The 14486-nt window shown below is 37.3% G+C and overlaps 1 protein-coding gene across 1 annotated transcript in view; it reads left to right on the top strand.

Annotated features, from left to right (window-relative positions):
- Positions 1 to 11483, top strand: part of MYBPC1 (myosin binding protein C, slow type) — a 56679-nt gene extending 45196 nt beyond the window's left edge. Inside the window, exons 26-28 of the mRNA XM_030447644.1 lie at positions 917 to 1053; positions 1939 to 2125; positions 10797 to 11483. Of these exons, the coding sequence (XP_030303504.1) occupies positions 917 to 1053; positions 1939 to 2125; positions 10797 to 10897 (425 nt within the window). The 3' untranslated portion in view covers positions 10898 to 11483. The remainder of the gene's footprint in view (positions 1 to 916; positions 1054 to 1938; positions 2126 to 10796) is intronic.
- Positions 11484 to 14486: the final 3003 nt, after the last annotated feature.

Genomic DNA, 14486 nt, shown 5'->3' with positions numbered 1-14486 from the left:
CCAGATCACCTCAGTTTGTCTGAAAAGAAAGAATGTACAATGCACACAGACAGGCTGAGGAACTGAAGGTTCGGAGTACTAGGGCCCACTTCCATGAGTAGAAAGAAAACTAAGCCCATTTTAGAAATGGGATCATGAAAAGAAATTACCTGTGAGCATTGCTTTTCATCACTACTTACTTGCCCTTGCCATAGGAGCAAGTATCAGGCCTAAGCTGCACTGAAGTCATTATGAGAGCTTGGATCAGGTTTCAGAGAAGCAGAGATGTCTAATGATGCCTGTGCTCAGAAAGAGATGTCAGTCTGTCCAGCTGTTTTAAACACCAGCTTAGTTCGTGGGTGAAGATGATTTATTGATGGCAATCTTCATTGCAGAGCCCAGATGAAGTGAGAAATTAGATTTTACTACCAATTTTCCTTATGTAGAAACTACATCCATTCAGGTATCTGTATTCTCAGGGCACTGTATGAAGCAGGAAAAAAAAAAAAAAAGATTTTCAGATACAGAGCTAGATTGTAATCAGAACAAATTGTAAAAAGTAATTGGCAACAGAGTGATTCTGTGTGAACAGAGTGATTCTGTGAAGGCTACTCAAGGCAGGCATCCTACAGTACATCTATCAGGATCTGTCCTGTTCTGTAACTTGCAAGGCATGCAGGTAAAGACACAGAATAAATATTCATCACTGTGTTATACCATATCCTCAGGAAACAAAGCAGTTCTCAGACATCTACACTATAGCATGTCCCAGATTTGAAACTCACTTCCAGCCTTCCCTACAAGTGCAATTACTAGACTCATGGCAGTATCTAAAGCAATGTAGATCAGAACTCACTCTTTGTAGCTGTTTAGGACGCACTAGTGTCTAACTACAGGCCAACACTCATTTAATAAAATTTTTCTTTTCATTTCATAGGTAAAGTCTACAAATACCCAGTTTATGATGATTTTGACTTCACTGAAAGGCCGATGTTTACTCAGCCTCTAGTCAACACGTTTGCTGTAGCTGGTTACAACTCTACTTTGAACTGCAGTGTTCGGGGCAACCCCAAGGTACAGCCTAGCTCACAAGAGTATCAGTTAAAACACAAGAGAGTTCAACTTGCCAATAAAAATTGTAATAGCATTTTTACTATTTGTCTTGCTCACAAGCCAGACTGAAGACAAGAAGAGTGATGTAGGCTCTATGGAATACCAAAAAGGACATACTTACCTAAGTTATATGCATTATAATAGTTACTAAATCCACAGATGACTCAGTGAAGGGGCAGAACCTCAGGAAAAAGGCTGAGTTATACTGGGGCCAGCACTGACAACAGCTGTACAGTTAGTATATGAGTAAAAGTTGTTACTAAAATAAAGCCATAATTATTTGATACATCAAATCATGCTTTAAGTATGCACATTGCTGGAATTCCCTGGGGACCACGTTGTACAATGCATCTTGCTGTTTCTTTTGAGCTGTGTCTTCTGATCTGTTTGCTGTTGGGAGAAGCTGAACAGTGTACATAGTAAAATGAGAACTCAAAAGTGTTTGAGAACATGTTTGCTGTTCACTCATCACCTTCACTATTCCTGACAGCAAATTATTGAAAAAAAACCATTCTTTTCTTATTGTCTTAGAGTAATTGTCTGTCAAAAGCTATTGCTCAGGTGTTTGCTGTCATTACACAGCACCTCTTATATTGATAACAGGTTTGTATTTATGACTTCAATTATGTGATAGAAGCTGCACTGAAAAAATCATGCTTAAAAACAGATGGATGTTGTAGCCCATATTTATGTTTCAGTTAAGAATTACAGTTTCTTTCCCATCACTACCTTACCTATTTTGTATAATTTCTGAATTACCCGACATCAACTGAACATCACAAAAACTGGTAAAACATTTAAGTTCATAGGTTTACACATGTGGGCTCTCTTTTGTTTTTACCACAGCCCAAAATAACCTGGTTTAAAAACAAAGTCATTATCATGGATGACCCAAGGTTCCGAATGTTCAGCAACCAAGGTGTCTGCACCTTGGAGATCCGCAAGCCCAGTCCCTATGATGGAGGCACTTACACCTGCCGAGCAGTCAATGCCCTTGGAGAGGCAGAAGTTGATTGCAAACTGGAAGTAAAAGGTAAGGGCTTTAAATTAATGCAAATAGCCTGTTTGTCTAAACCCCATATACACAGGAGTCAAAAATATGCAAGGCAAATGCAAAAACCGGGAAGCTCAGACAACTTTTTTAATGTATCTTGATGAAAGTAATAGCTTGGTTAGGACAAAATAAACTTCATCAGTTCTTTTGTTTTCTTTTTGAGGACCAATATGTTGTGTTTATGCTATATTTTTTTCCCTCCCTGTTCTCCCCCACCTCCCTGCCCCTCCATGCTGATTCACAGCATCAGTGATTACAAGGGCTTTTTCACAGCTGACAAAAGGCAGACTGCACTTAGCTGAGAAACTTTAGTAAGACTCAGCCTCAAGGGTCTTTGGGAGAAGATTGACGAGATCATCTTGAATAGGAGACAGATCTCTGAAGGAAATGACAAGAAGAAGAAGAACAGAAGGAAGAAAGATCAATTCAGGGCAGACTTTGTCCACCTTAAAATTATTTATTAAACAAACCAAATATTTGCTTCCATGGAAGTTTGTCAGCAAAATCATGTAGTAAAAAGCAGTATTGCTCCCAAGGAGACAAGCTAGTTGATAAAAATGCTGTATTTTCTTTAAGAACAGGTTATTCAAAACTATGGATTTTTGCAAATACAAGCAAATAGAACAAAGTAAATTAGCCTTCTACAACTGAAGACATACCTTTATTTTTATTAGTAGATATATTTTATGCAATCCAGATAGTTTAGCATTGACTTTGACTTCATGAATAGCCATGGAATTTGGACTGAATATTCTGAGGACCAGATTTTTCAGAAGATTACTTCCTAGGAAAAGACAGAATCATATTTAGCTGGACAAACTCCCACTAAAAGTTTTTATTTCATCTGTGGAATAAACAAAGTATATGATTTCAGATCAATTAATCTGAGGTTATAAATAAGGAAAGCTGCCTAAAGCCAGCTGACAGGAGGTGTCTAACTCAGAAATTCAGAAGGAATTCAAGCTAGCTGAATATGGCCCTACTTACGTTGTTTCAGTCATGCTAGTCTATCATGAAATAATATTATATATTTAATATCCTTATGGATGGTATTGTGTTTATTTTGGATTTCAATTTCCATTTCCTATATTTTCTGATGCATCTTGTCCCACAACTCAAATCCATTGTGGTAGCATTGCAATTGTTCGAAGTCATTGCAATAAATGTTTGGCGTATGAAGCTGAACATTTAACAAATCTAATGAAAATATGTATAATATGTTTCTTAGTTTTCATTAATTTTATTTTTAAAATACTGTGTTTAAAAGGAGGTATCCTCATCATAGAAGTACGGTTGTTTTCCTTAATCACAAGCAAACTTTCTATTTCACAGCATTACAGAAGACTTCATCATCTGAGTAGGTTGCTTCATCTATTTTTTTACGCTGAAGAGCCAAGTCCACTTGTTATTTCATTAAACTTCCTAAACTCCCAAGGCCTAAACTTCGTTCACATGTTTACACTCAGTTGTAACTTTTTATTTTTCAGCACTTAGCTTGTCATACAACCAAATAGTACATTTTAAATACAAGAAGCTGTTCATTTCTGTCCTTGGTTTTACAAAGAATTTTTAACATATAACGTGAGAATACTTTGAAACATTTTTAAGATAAGGAATAATTTAACTAACTTTTCTCCATTTTAGGAAGTCCAAACTACAAGGACTGCCATGGATTACATATGATTCTTCTAATTCCCATTCCAGTTATTGTGAAACATAGCTATTTTGGTTGATCTTGGTACTTTTTTCACTGAATAGCAGAATAAATTAGTTCACTGGGTTTGAAGCGTAATACAAACACCACGTGTACTGTAGTCAGGCTCTCTTAATATGCAACAGTTTCCAAGAAATTGTTCACCAGCACTGGCAGCTGCTCTATGTTATGGTTTTCAAGAAAGGGGCATGGAAAGATTTTTGCCTTTGATCACAACTGATGGGGAATCTAATCTCATACATTTATGGATGTTAATAGAATGGTATCTGAAATTGGCTAGGAATGCTTAGATCCTTTTCCAGTCAATTAGAAGTAATGTATCTTGGAAAAAAGCTACAGTTCTGTTCATTAAAGTGATCAATAGGTGCAGCTGAGGTGATGTCCCTGATAGTTTTTGATGAAAAATGCTTATTTAGCTTTGATAGGTCAAGTTTTCTGTGTAGTGTCCTGAAATGGAGAGTACAGGACACACTATGCTGTCAGACCTATTCCATTCTCAACTGACTCATTCCACAATGATTACATGGAAGATTAAAACAAAGAAAAAATATAGATCTGGCAACATGGGAGAAAACATTTAGGGTAGACAACAGTCAGTGAAGATTTCCTGCAGAGGCTGTAGGTGCTTTAGTACTAAGAACCTTTAAAAGCTGCTTACAAAACGGAGAGCAGTGTAATTTGCTAGAACTATAGTATGCTCTAAATGACATCTCAAGATTGCTTTCAGCTCTGTGAGTCTGAGGTTTTGACTCACTTCTTAAAACTGCAAACATATCCAAGCACCTCAATCTGATTTAAGTATCTCCCCTGATTATTCCTCCCACAGGAAACCTTAGATAGATGTATGGACTTTGCATCAAGTCCTGAGGGTTTACTGATCATCCTATTAGCTGGTTGCAGAATGTCCTACAGACTCAAATCCTCTGGCATTTTATCTTGCATTTGTATCTAATCATACCTTTGTTACAGTGAGAATAAAGCTACAAGAATTACTCCCTTTAGACAAGATTTAGTTCACCATTTTCTACTTTTAAACAAAAACTCCCACACTCAGACTGCAAAAGACATTTCCTCCTTCCTGCAAAAGACATACTTTTTTTCTCAAAGAAAGCAATATTTACTCCAAAAGATGAGCTGAAAAAACTGAATACTCTGCGATCAACACCTTTAGTTTTGCATCACACCTGGAAAAAGTCCTGAAAGATTCAGGCTGACAATATCCCTCCTGGGCTGTGTGTTGTCTCTTAGTTACCTGACAGGCTGCTTCCTTAACCTAAATCTCACCTCTCTGGCAGTGGTTTGTTTCTGAACCTGATTTAACATCCACCACCAGCTGTAGCAGTCCTCCTCCCTCCCACCAAGCTTGGGACTGTGGTTCTCCCCAGTGTTTTGGGCTGGTTTGTGAGTGGTCATCCTTGCTGAGATTCCCCTCTCCACCTTGGCAGGTTTAGCCATTATGTCAGACTCCTTTCTGCAGACTGCTTAGACTGGTGATTTGTAGGGCTTAAGCCCAGGACAGCTGTTGTAGGGGTTCAGCAGTTCAACTGATGAATGCAAAGGGAATGGGATTAAGTGAATACAGCAGCTGTAGCTGGGCAAACCAGGGTAGGCTCAGGGTTTGGTATATGATCCAGGCAAATACAAACGAGTATTAAACAGCATAAAAACATCGTTACACCTTGTTTTCACTCCTCTGTTGACCTACACGTAGAACTGTCATTCTCTTTAGTTTCCCAGCCTGCTTGTTCATTTAGGAGGGGCCTTCGGATGAGTGCTCATCATGCTGATGCAGAGCCAAGACCTGCGGACCTCTGACTCACTGGGAATGGACTGCAGTGTGTGTGTGTTTGTGTTTGTGTTTCCATGTGTGCAGTTTTAAACCAGTTCAGCTCTATTCCAGCAAATAACAGTCAAGTTCTGGGTTTGTCAGATGATGTGATACAGTTAAATGCTGACTGAATAAGACCAAGGCTATGCTCCCTGTCTAGTGAATGTGCTAGATATGGTGCTGTTACCACAGATCTGTGGATAGTAAGTCATGCTAAAAGGCTCTATGCCATGCAACAGGATATGTCCTAGTAAGTGAATGTTCTTTTCTTTGGCTATAATGTCTTTTCTCCACCTATTTCCAAGGTATTGAAAGTCTGAAATAATGCATGTATGTATGTTCAGTCCTAGAAATGTCATAGAACTACTCACAGAATGGTCGAGGATTTCTTATTTTGCATAGTATTTGAACAACTGAGTAGCTATACATACACTGGCTCTGAATACCCTTAGTGTGCTACCATTTTCTACTTTTTTTTGGCCAGTTGCTTACATGATTTTAGATGTAAAATTAGTTGTTACTAAATTTAATGTTTTCTGAAAAAGTGATAATTATGAGCACAGTAAGAAAAATAATAAAGCCCTATTCTTATTGCACATACTAATGTTATTTCAGGTAGACAGTAATGTGTTCCTTTTTTGAAGTTTTGCTGAGTGAATTTAAGATGGCAATTAAATGAGCTGCTCAGCCCAAATACAATGGCTTTTTTTCATAAATACAAACGTGAATTAAATGTGCTTTAAAAAGGAATGTAATAGATCTTAGAGAAAACAATAACTCTACCTCATATATCTTGAAAGATGATGCATACACAATCTCATGATAAATGTTTCATATTCATCTTACTATGGAAAATAATGTATGTATCTTTGAAGTCTGTTGAGGAAGATCCCTAAACATGGCTGTAAATCCAATACAAGCAGTAAGGAATCAGCTTCCCTGAGGTCAGTGAAAAAAATTCAGATAAAGTACCACGCTTCTATTATCATGAAATAAATGGGTTTGGAGAATGTTTATCTTGAGAGCAAAATCAAGGTTGGTGATCACTCTAACAGGCTGATGATATTGAAAATGATGCATGAGAAATATTTTTTTTTTAAAGTGTTAAGATCAACTGGGAAGAATATCAAATGCAAATAAATATTACTATAAATATTCTAATTCTACAGTGATATATGATGGAGTAATTAAGCCAGGAGAACCATTCTTCTTGCCGGGGGAAGATCAGGTTTATAATAAGCATACTCCTCTGGACATTCCATTTCATTGCCTTCCTTTCTTACCACATGCAAACGCATTTTCTGCATGCAAAGTGTGTATTTATTTGGTTTTCTTAGATTAAACTAGCTAGTGTCTCATGGCATACTATGTCTATGTCACATGAGAAATGAAGGCCAAATTAATCAAGAATATGGATATTTAGCATCAGAGTTACAACAATTTTAGACATATTTCTGCTATGCCACTGGGCATAGAACTACCTGTACCTACATAGAATTATGTATATAGAATAGATATTTAATTATGTAAGTAATTTAATTATGTATATAGAGTACATATTTAATGACTGTGGTGAGCACCTTTGCCCAGAAAATTTAGATCTTTCCAGGAGATAGAAGTGTGCATCTCAAAAAATCCACTCTCAGTTTATAGAATTATCAAAATAGCAGAAATATCAAAAAGTCATTTGTTGTACTTGAAAGGCATTCTTTATTACAGATTAGTCTTTGGTTACTAATTAGCATTAATGATAAACCATACCTGAATTTAACCTTCACAATCTAAGGATTAAATCTTGATCCAACTGAAATCACTGAAAATTTTTCCTTATAAGCATATCATTTTAATTCATTTCCTCTAGAACTTATTTTAAATTTAGGTTCAGTTGGGCTCAGAAAATTTGGCTCTTACTACAGAAATATCTTTCTTGTAAACTTGCCCAAACTGAGAATATTGACAGTGCAATTTTAAAACAACGGAGATGCCAGAAACCAGTTTGCAGTATATCATGCATCCAAATGTACTATTTCAAACCCAAAATATGTAAGAAATCAGGCTAGATAATGTTTTTTAAATCTTAATGTATTTTCCTTAAAAGGCTACAATAGTTACTAAGTGGAGTACTTTTACATACATATAGGTACATAAACGTTATAGATATACAGGTGTTTTATAAAATCAAAATGTTCAATTGAAGGTAAGGGTTCCTATTGAGTAAATGGCATGGTTTAAGTAATGTCAATGTGGATATATGACAAAGTACATACTTTAGTGTACAGGTATGCAATTAGTCTGTACTTGATTATTTTGCCTTATATAGCTTCAACATATATATGTATATAATGCTTCAGTGTTACGTGTGTGCTTCTTTTCCCCAGTGGAAAAGACTATATTTATATACATATATATATATATGTTTGCTTCTTTGAAGCTACATTTGGAAATTTTTATCATAAAGTTCAGTTGCATAATTTGGTTCCAATCCATAGTTTAGACTAATTACAGTATTTATAGTTACTTGTACGTATTAATACAGTTTTCACATATTAATGATAATTTTGAAGTGTAACTGGGCCCCTACCTTTTACTCTTCATGTGCTTCTGTTCCCATATATTTTACATGACTAAGGATTAAAACATTGTGTTGACATAATGATAAGCATAATTTCACTCAACATTTTCTCTCTACTTTTGTGTTTGTGATCAAATTGTTACTTCTCTTTCTCTCTCTCCCTTAGCTACACAGTAAGGATTTTTGAATGTATATTGTCATCTAAGGTAAGCTTTCATATGGTCCTTGCATATGAAGCTTATGTCTGTTTACACGTCATACAATGTCTGCCTAGTATGGCATGATTTTCATTATTTCACTTAATGAAAATGTTTTCTAAGGTTAGTAGCAGAAAAGTTTTAATGCATATAAGTCCAGATTTTAACAATAATTGCTTGTTAATGCAATTCCTCTTAGTAGTATATCTCACTGCCCTCTAATAGTGCATGTTTCAATGGAATTTAACAGTGCAGGAGTCAGCACGATTGATTAGCATGAGTAAGATGCAAGCAATAAAAAAGAATTTTGCACTTACATGCAGACAGACTCACACAGGAATATACCTCTCCATAAATGAAATATATATTCCACAGTTAATATAATCTAAAAATGAATTCTTTCTATCACAACTTGCACTACATGAGTTGACTAGAATGCCAAAAAGCATGCTTTTTTTTTTTCTGTCTGTATCGTGCACCTACCTAAGGAAGAAACAGTTCTGTAATAATTATGGTGTTAAATGGGATAGCAGTCTCATAACCACTAGTAACTAATGGCACCTTAATGGATTAATTCTTTTGATAATAAGGTTACAAATGCCTAAAATCTGTACTCAGGATAAATGCTGTATGTAAGTATCAGCTCAGTTGCATTTAGCTGGAGCATTGAGAGACAGTGATATCTTCATCTTGGCAATGTACTTTTGCTTTAAAGCTTTTGCTCTGTTCCAGAAAAGGCTCCAAAGGTAAGTGTGGTTATTAGCACTTGGATTTGCAGCTTGCAGAATGCAATACTCATGCAGATTTGTAAGAGGAATAATAATGGTACATAGCTTTCTGACAACAAATGCCACCTTTCACCTTGAGAAAGAGTGGAATCTAATGTTTTTAGCAAAATATTTTTTTTTCCCACTGTTCCTTCCAAATGTCATTTCACTTCAACGAAGTTAACATATTCATGTGTCTACCCGTTTCCACATTTTTTTTTTTTTATGCCATGAAATTTCACTCCTAATTTGGATTATTTACATTGAATTACTGCTTTTGCATCAGTAGGATCCTAGTTGTCCTGGCCAGTCTATCAGATATTATATACACGTTTTTTTTCTGGGCAGTGAAATAATTACTTTTGTCTTGGATTGCTAAGGTTACTGAATGTTCTTCAAATATCTTTTATCTTGTCCATTTTTCCAGAACACCAAAGAAAACATTGAGTACTCCCATTGGCTTTCTCCTATGTTCAGGTTTCTGGTTCAGTTTCCTTACTCATGGTGGTAAAGCCACAGTCATAAAGCACATAAATCTAAAAGGCTGAGAATGCTACTTCTGGCAGCAGTTTGCTGAATATTGACTCTAACCATCATAAAACTGGAAACTGGGGAGAAAAAAAAAAAAAAAAAAAAAAAAAGGCTTAGTTTCAGTTTCACAGGGACAAGCAACAAAGTTTTGGCAGGGATGGAGGAAACACTGAATACAGAAGGCCCCATTTGTCAGCAGGGCTTATGAGCATGGACATTTTCACTGCCACAGCTAAGGAAGGCAATGACCTCAAGTTTGGAGTAAGTCTCCTCTATGGATTGGTGCAGAACCCCCCCACAGCTTTGAGAGCACAGACCAATAGCTTCAAGCTCTGGAAAAACCTTGAGCTTTCAGGGAGTAAGCACCCAGATCCAAAGTGATTCTGTGTGGCCTGATTTTCATTCAGAAGCAAAACCAAACTCATTGTTCAGACTTTCCCAGCTATTGAAATTTCAACTTCCATCCTATCTCTCTGGACTCTAAAGGCACATGTATCTAAAATCCCGGGGTTTTTTTCCATATGATTCTTGTACATATGTCATGCCACCTGTTATTTTCAAGCAACATGATAAATATTTTGCTAAGTGCTTGTAAACCATTACAATACCCAACACTAGAGTACTTTGAATGTCTGTGTGTGTTTTCCACAACTCAGCACAGTCAGATGTTTCCCACATTGTTTTCTCTGGGCTGACTTCCATCCCTGACTATAGTCATCCAGCCTAATGGAAATTCAGGAGGGTTAATTTGAGGTAAAGTTTATCACAGTCTACTGCATACGGTGAGCTAAATGACTGAATAAATGACATCCTAAAAACTCACCCTGCACAAGAGGACAGGAAAGTTCATATAGTGGAGAGATTAAATAATAGTTAATCCTCATGCTGGACTTTTGAACAGGGATTAATTTTATCACATCTCAAAATGAAGTATGAAATAGGGACTGTTTAAATCTCTCTCACTTGCACCAGAAACTAAAGGTACAAAGTTATTTCTCCACGGACCTTCAACCTTAAGATTGTCTTATGCCTTGTTTGTAGGTGGGCTTTCGTTCTTCAGACTATTGATGGATGGAGTGCCTCCACACATCCTTGATTCATACCTGCGTGAAGTACAGGCAGACAAAACTGAGAGGAAGTGAGAGTCCATCCACAGTGTTTCCTCCCACTGCACTGGAAACTGGTAGCAGAATTACAGAATTTTAGTTCTTGCAATAACAGAACAAACATGTGGTTGGGAGTTTCTTTTTCCTTTTTCTTTTTTTTTTTTTTTCTTTTTCCTTCTTTCTTGTTTTGTTTTCCCTACCTGCTCTTACTGAAAAGAAAGAATACGCATGGATTGCTTTGAGGTTGAAATGAACTGAACTGAAGACAACACACATTTTGTAACGTTCAGCTTTATTTTCTGTTTGATATTGTTTTGGTTTTTTAATGAGTAAAGAGAGAGAAGCTGTGTAATAACCAGGAAGAGGCAGTTTGTACTCAGTGGTACCAAGCATATCTTTCTCAGACTGAAAGTACATGGATTAGCCAGTAGCTGTGCAATAAGACCCTTGGAACATACCTCTTTGATAATGTATCTTATTCAGCTTATTCACTGAGAAATGTTTAACTGAACATGGTTTTACTATAATGCAATTAATAATATGTACTTAATGATCATTTAAGCTGAACATATCTGCTTTAGAAGTTTTGTTTTCCTAAACCAGTCTCTCAGCTGAACTGAAATTGTTTTATTTAATGTACAATAAATATGAAGTGCTTAAGATCTATCAAGTTCTTGGTTTGTTCTATTTTTTTTCTTTTGGGGGGAGGTCTGTCTCATGACACTCCTTGTTTAATTTCCAAATACTGTGAAGCAGGAAACCACCACATTAAGTGGAAAACAATAACAGCAGTCACCTAATCCAGTGGGTTTACACTTCAAGATCTATGACATGGAATGAAAGGGAAGATAGATGTCATAGTTACATTCAAATTTTGCATCTACATGTTTTCAGTATTTAAATATTATTAATGCCAACCATGTCACCTTTCATTATTCTGGATCTGCCTCCTTTCTCAGCAATTTGTGGAGCTCTTGTAGGGTATCAAAACATAGAATCATAGAATCATAGAATTGGCTGGGTTGTAAGGGACCTCTGAGATCATCAAGTCCAACCCCTGATCCACTACCGCTGCAGTTACCAGACCATGGCACTGAGTGCCACATCCAGTCTCTTTTTAAATATCTCCAGGGACGGAGAATCCACTACTTCCCTGGGCAGCCCATTCCAATGCCAGATCACCCTCTTGGTAAAGAAATCCTTTCTAATTTCTAACCTAAACTTCCCCTGGCACAACTTAAGACCATGCCCTCTTGTCTTGTTGAAAGTTGTCTGGGAAAAGAGACCAACCCCCCCCTGGCTACACCCTCCTTTCAGGGAGTTGTAGGCAGCGATGAGGTCTCCCCTGAGCCTCCTCTTCTCCAGGCTGAACACCCCCAGCTCCCTCAGCCTCACCTCATAGGGTCTGTGCTCGAGTCCTTTCACCAGCCTGGTTGCCCTCCTTTGGACCCGCTCCAGGACCTCGATATCCTTCCTGAACTGAGGGGCCCAGAACTGGACACATACGAGGGACTCAGACCATATTGCTAGTTAGTTCACCATGCAAGACAAAACAGCCTTAGATAAGGTAAAATGGCAACATTACTTCTCCAACCTTAGTATCATTAACCTCCAAGTATTTCAGGAGTAGAGATAACTGTCTGTAAGCCTCCAGCAAACTCTGAAGCATGTGAGACACAAGGTCACACATAATTTGGCCAGGCTGTCGATTCCCTAGTGCTCTGTCACTGACCAGTTCTCAGTCTGGCTGTATAGACAGAGCAGGTTATGTGCTTACCTAATGATTGATATCAAATTATGGTGTGTAAGGAAGGATAAAAGTCTACCTAGACCAGTAGGACACTACAGGGTGGTTATTTGATGTTGGCACATTTTCAAACATTTCAAACATTATGCAAAAATAAAAGAATGTGTTACTATGAAATGCCACTGCTGAGCTGGTGTTCTTGCACCTCAATTACCACTCCTTTCACTTTGGGGACCTGAATGCATTTTCTCACTTCTTTCTGTAAATCTTATACGCTCCGAGATCCTTTTTCTTTATTCTTTCCTTTCTATCTTTGTGATTTCTTCTGTGCTGCCATCTGTGCAAGAAAGCAATTCTCCATTCCCAGTGATCCTGGACACCCTCCCACCTGCTCCTGCCAAAATCAATTCTCTCCTACACATTCATTCACACCTACACATGAAAGAAGGCAACAAGTCCACAAAGAAGAAAATTTCATGAAGGATATTTCTATTTATTCTGTATTCTAACAGTGAATAAGGTCTCCATCTGTTTTGAAGCACAGAAGGCTGTGGGAGAGGGTCAGTTTGAATATATGCCATGCAGGTTTAAGCACCTAAGCACATGGCCCTCATTTAAAATACCATCCTGTTGCGATACATTAAAATCAGCACCAAAAACTGTCATTATTCTAAGTCTGTGCTTCCCAGTAAGCCCAAAAAGATAGACATCACCATCTGCACTTTGTGTATGCAGTGATGTTTACAGATTCAAGCTTATGTATCTATCTGCCTCCTCAGTCTTAATATACCGTACCTAATAGTCTGAAAGCCAGTATAAATCTCAGCCTCTGTAGGCTCTCTGCTGATAGAATTAGCTACCCTAATTTCCACCAGATGCCAGCAGTGTTAGAAGACAAGCTGAAGTAAGCTACTTTTCACTGTTTGAATGGCAAGCATTATATTCAGATGCCCTTAATTCCCTCCCAGCTGTGTTGCCCAGAATTTGCCATTGGCTGTCCCTCAGGCTTGAGAGGCACCATGCCAATGGGAAGGTACTGGGTATTGAGATGAGTGGGCACTGGTGTGCTATAAATTCATACTCTCACTAACTGTACTGGCCAGCTAAGCCTCTGGATTAAATATTAATTGAAAATTCTTCTGAGAGGCATGATAGGATGGGATGGGGTAGGATAGGAAAGGGATTTCTAGGGAGATCTAAAACAGGCTGCAGAGTCCTGCACAGAGAATTACAAAAGATAAAGTTTTGACTTATGATGATTTCCCCAATGGGATTCTCCAGGAGTGGTGTTTGATAGATGAAATATAATCACCAAAACCACAGAGGTAAGAAAATAATAATTAAATCTGCAGTTAATAATAGCTTGGGAAAATAAAGACATACCAAAGACAATAAAATCTACAGACAAAACAACCTAGAGAGGATAGAAGCAGCAGAATACCATGCTGTGGAAGACATGGCACAATGTCTCAAGAAGAAATTTCTCCAAGGTCAGGTCACAGGAAATTTCCAGGAAATCAGTGAACCTGAAAGAGACTTAGGAGTAACAGAGAACAGCAAATAAAACATGGTCATAAAAGATAAAAATAACAGCGAAACAAAAAAGCCCTAGGAGAAACTAGGAGAGCTTTTATGGCTTTTGGCTGTGTTCCTTGATGTCTCAAAATATGTTCAACCAGCTTAAGTCTTCAGCTAGTTGCATTACTTATGTTTCCTATGTACAATCTTGATCTACTAGTACGTGTTGAGGTTATAGTTCAGTAGCACCTTTCATAAAAATATTCTTTTCTGCCCACTTTCACGTATCTGTTTATTTAGGTTTTTTTAAAGCTCTGCTTTGGTGTTCAGTTTAACTTAAATGGGTCAAGGATAGTTATT

The sequence above is a fragment of the Calypte anna genome, chromosome 1, assembly GCF_003957555.1.
Source record: "Calypte anna isolate BGI_N300 chromosome 1, bCalAnn1_v1.p, whole genome shotgun sequence".
NCBI classification, from domain to species: Eukaryota; Metazoa; Chordata; class Aves; order Apodiformes; family Trochilidae; genus Calypte; species Calypte anna.
This window is presented reverse-complemented; position numbering and strand designations above follow the sequence as displayed.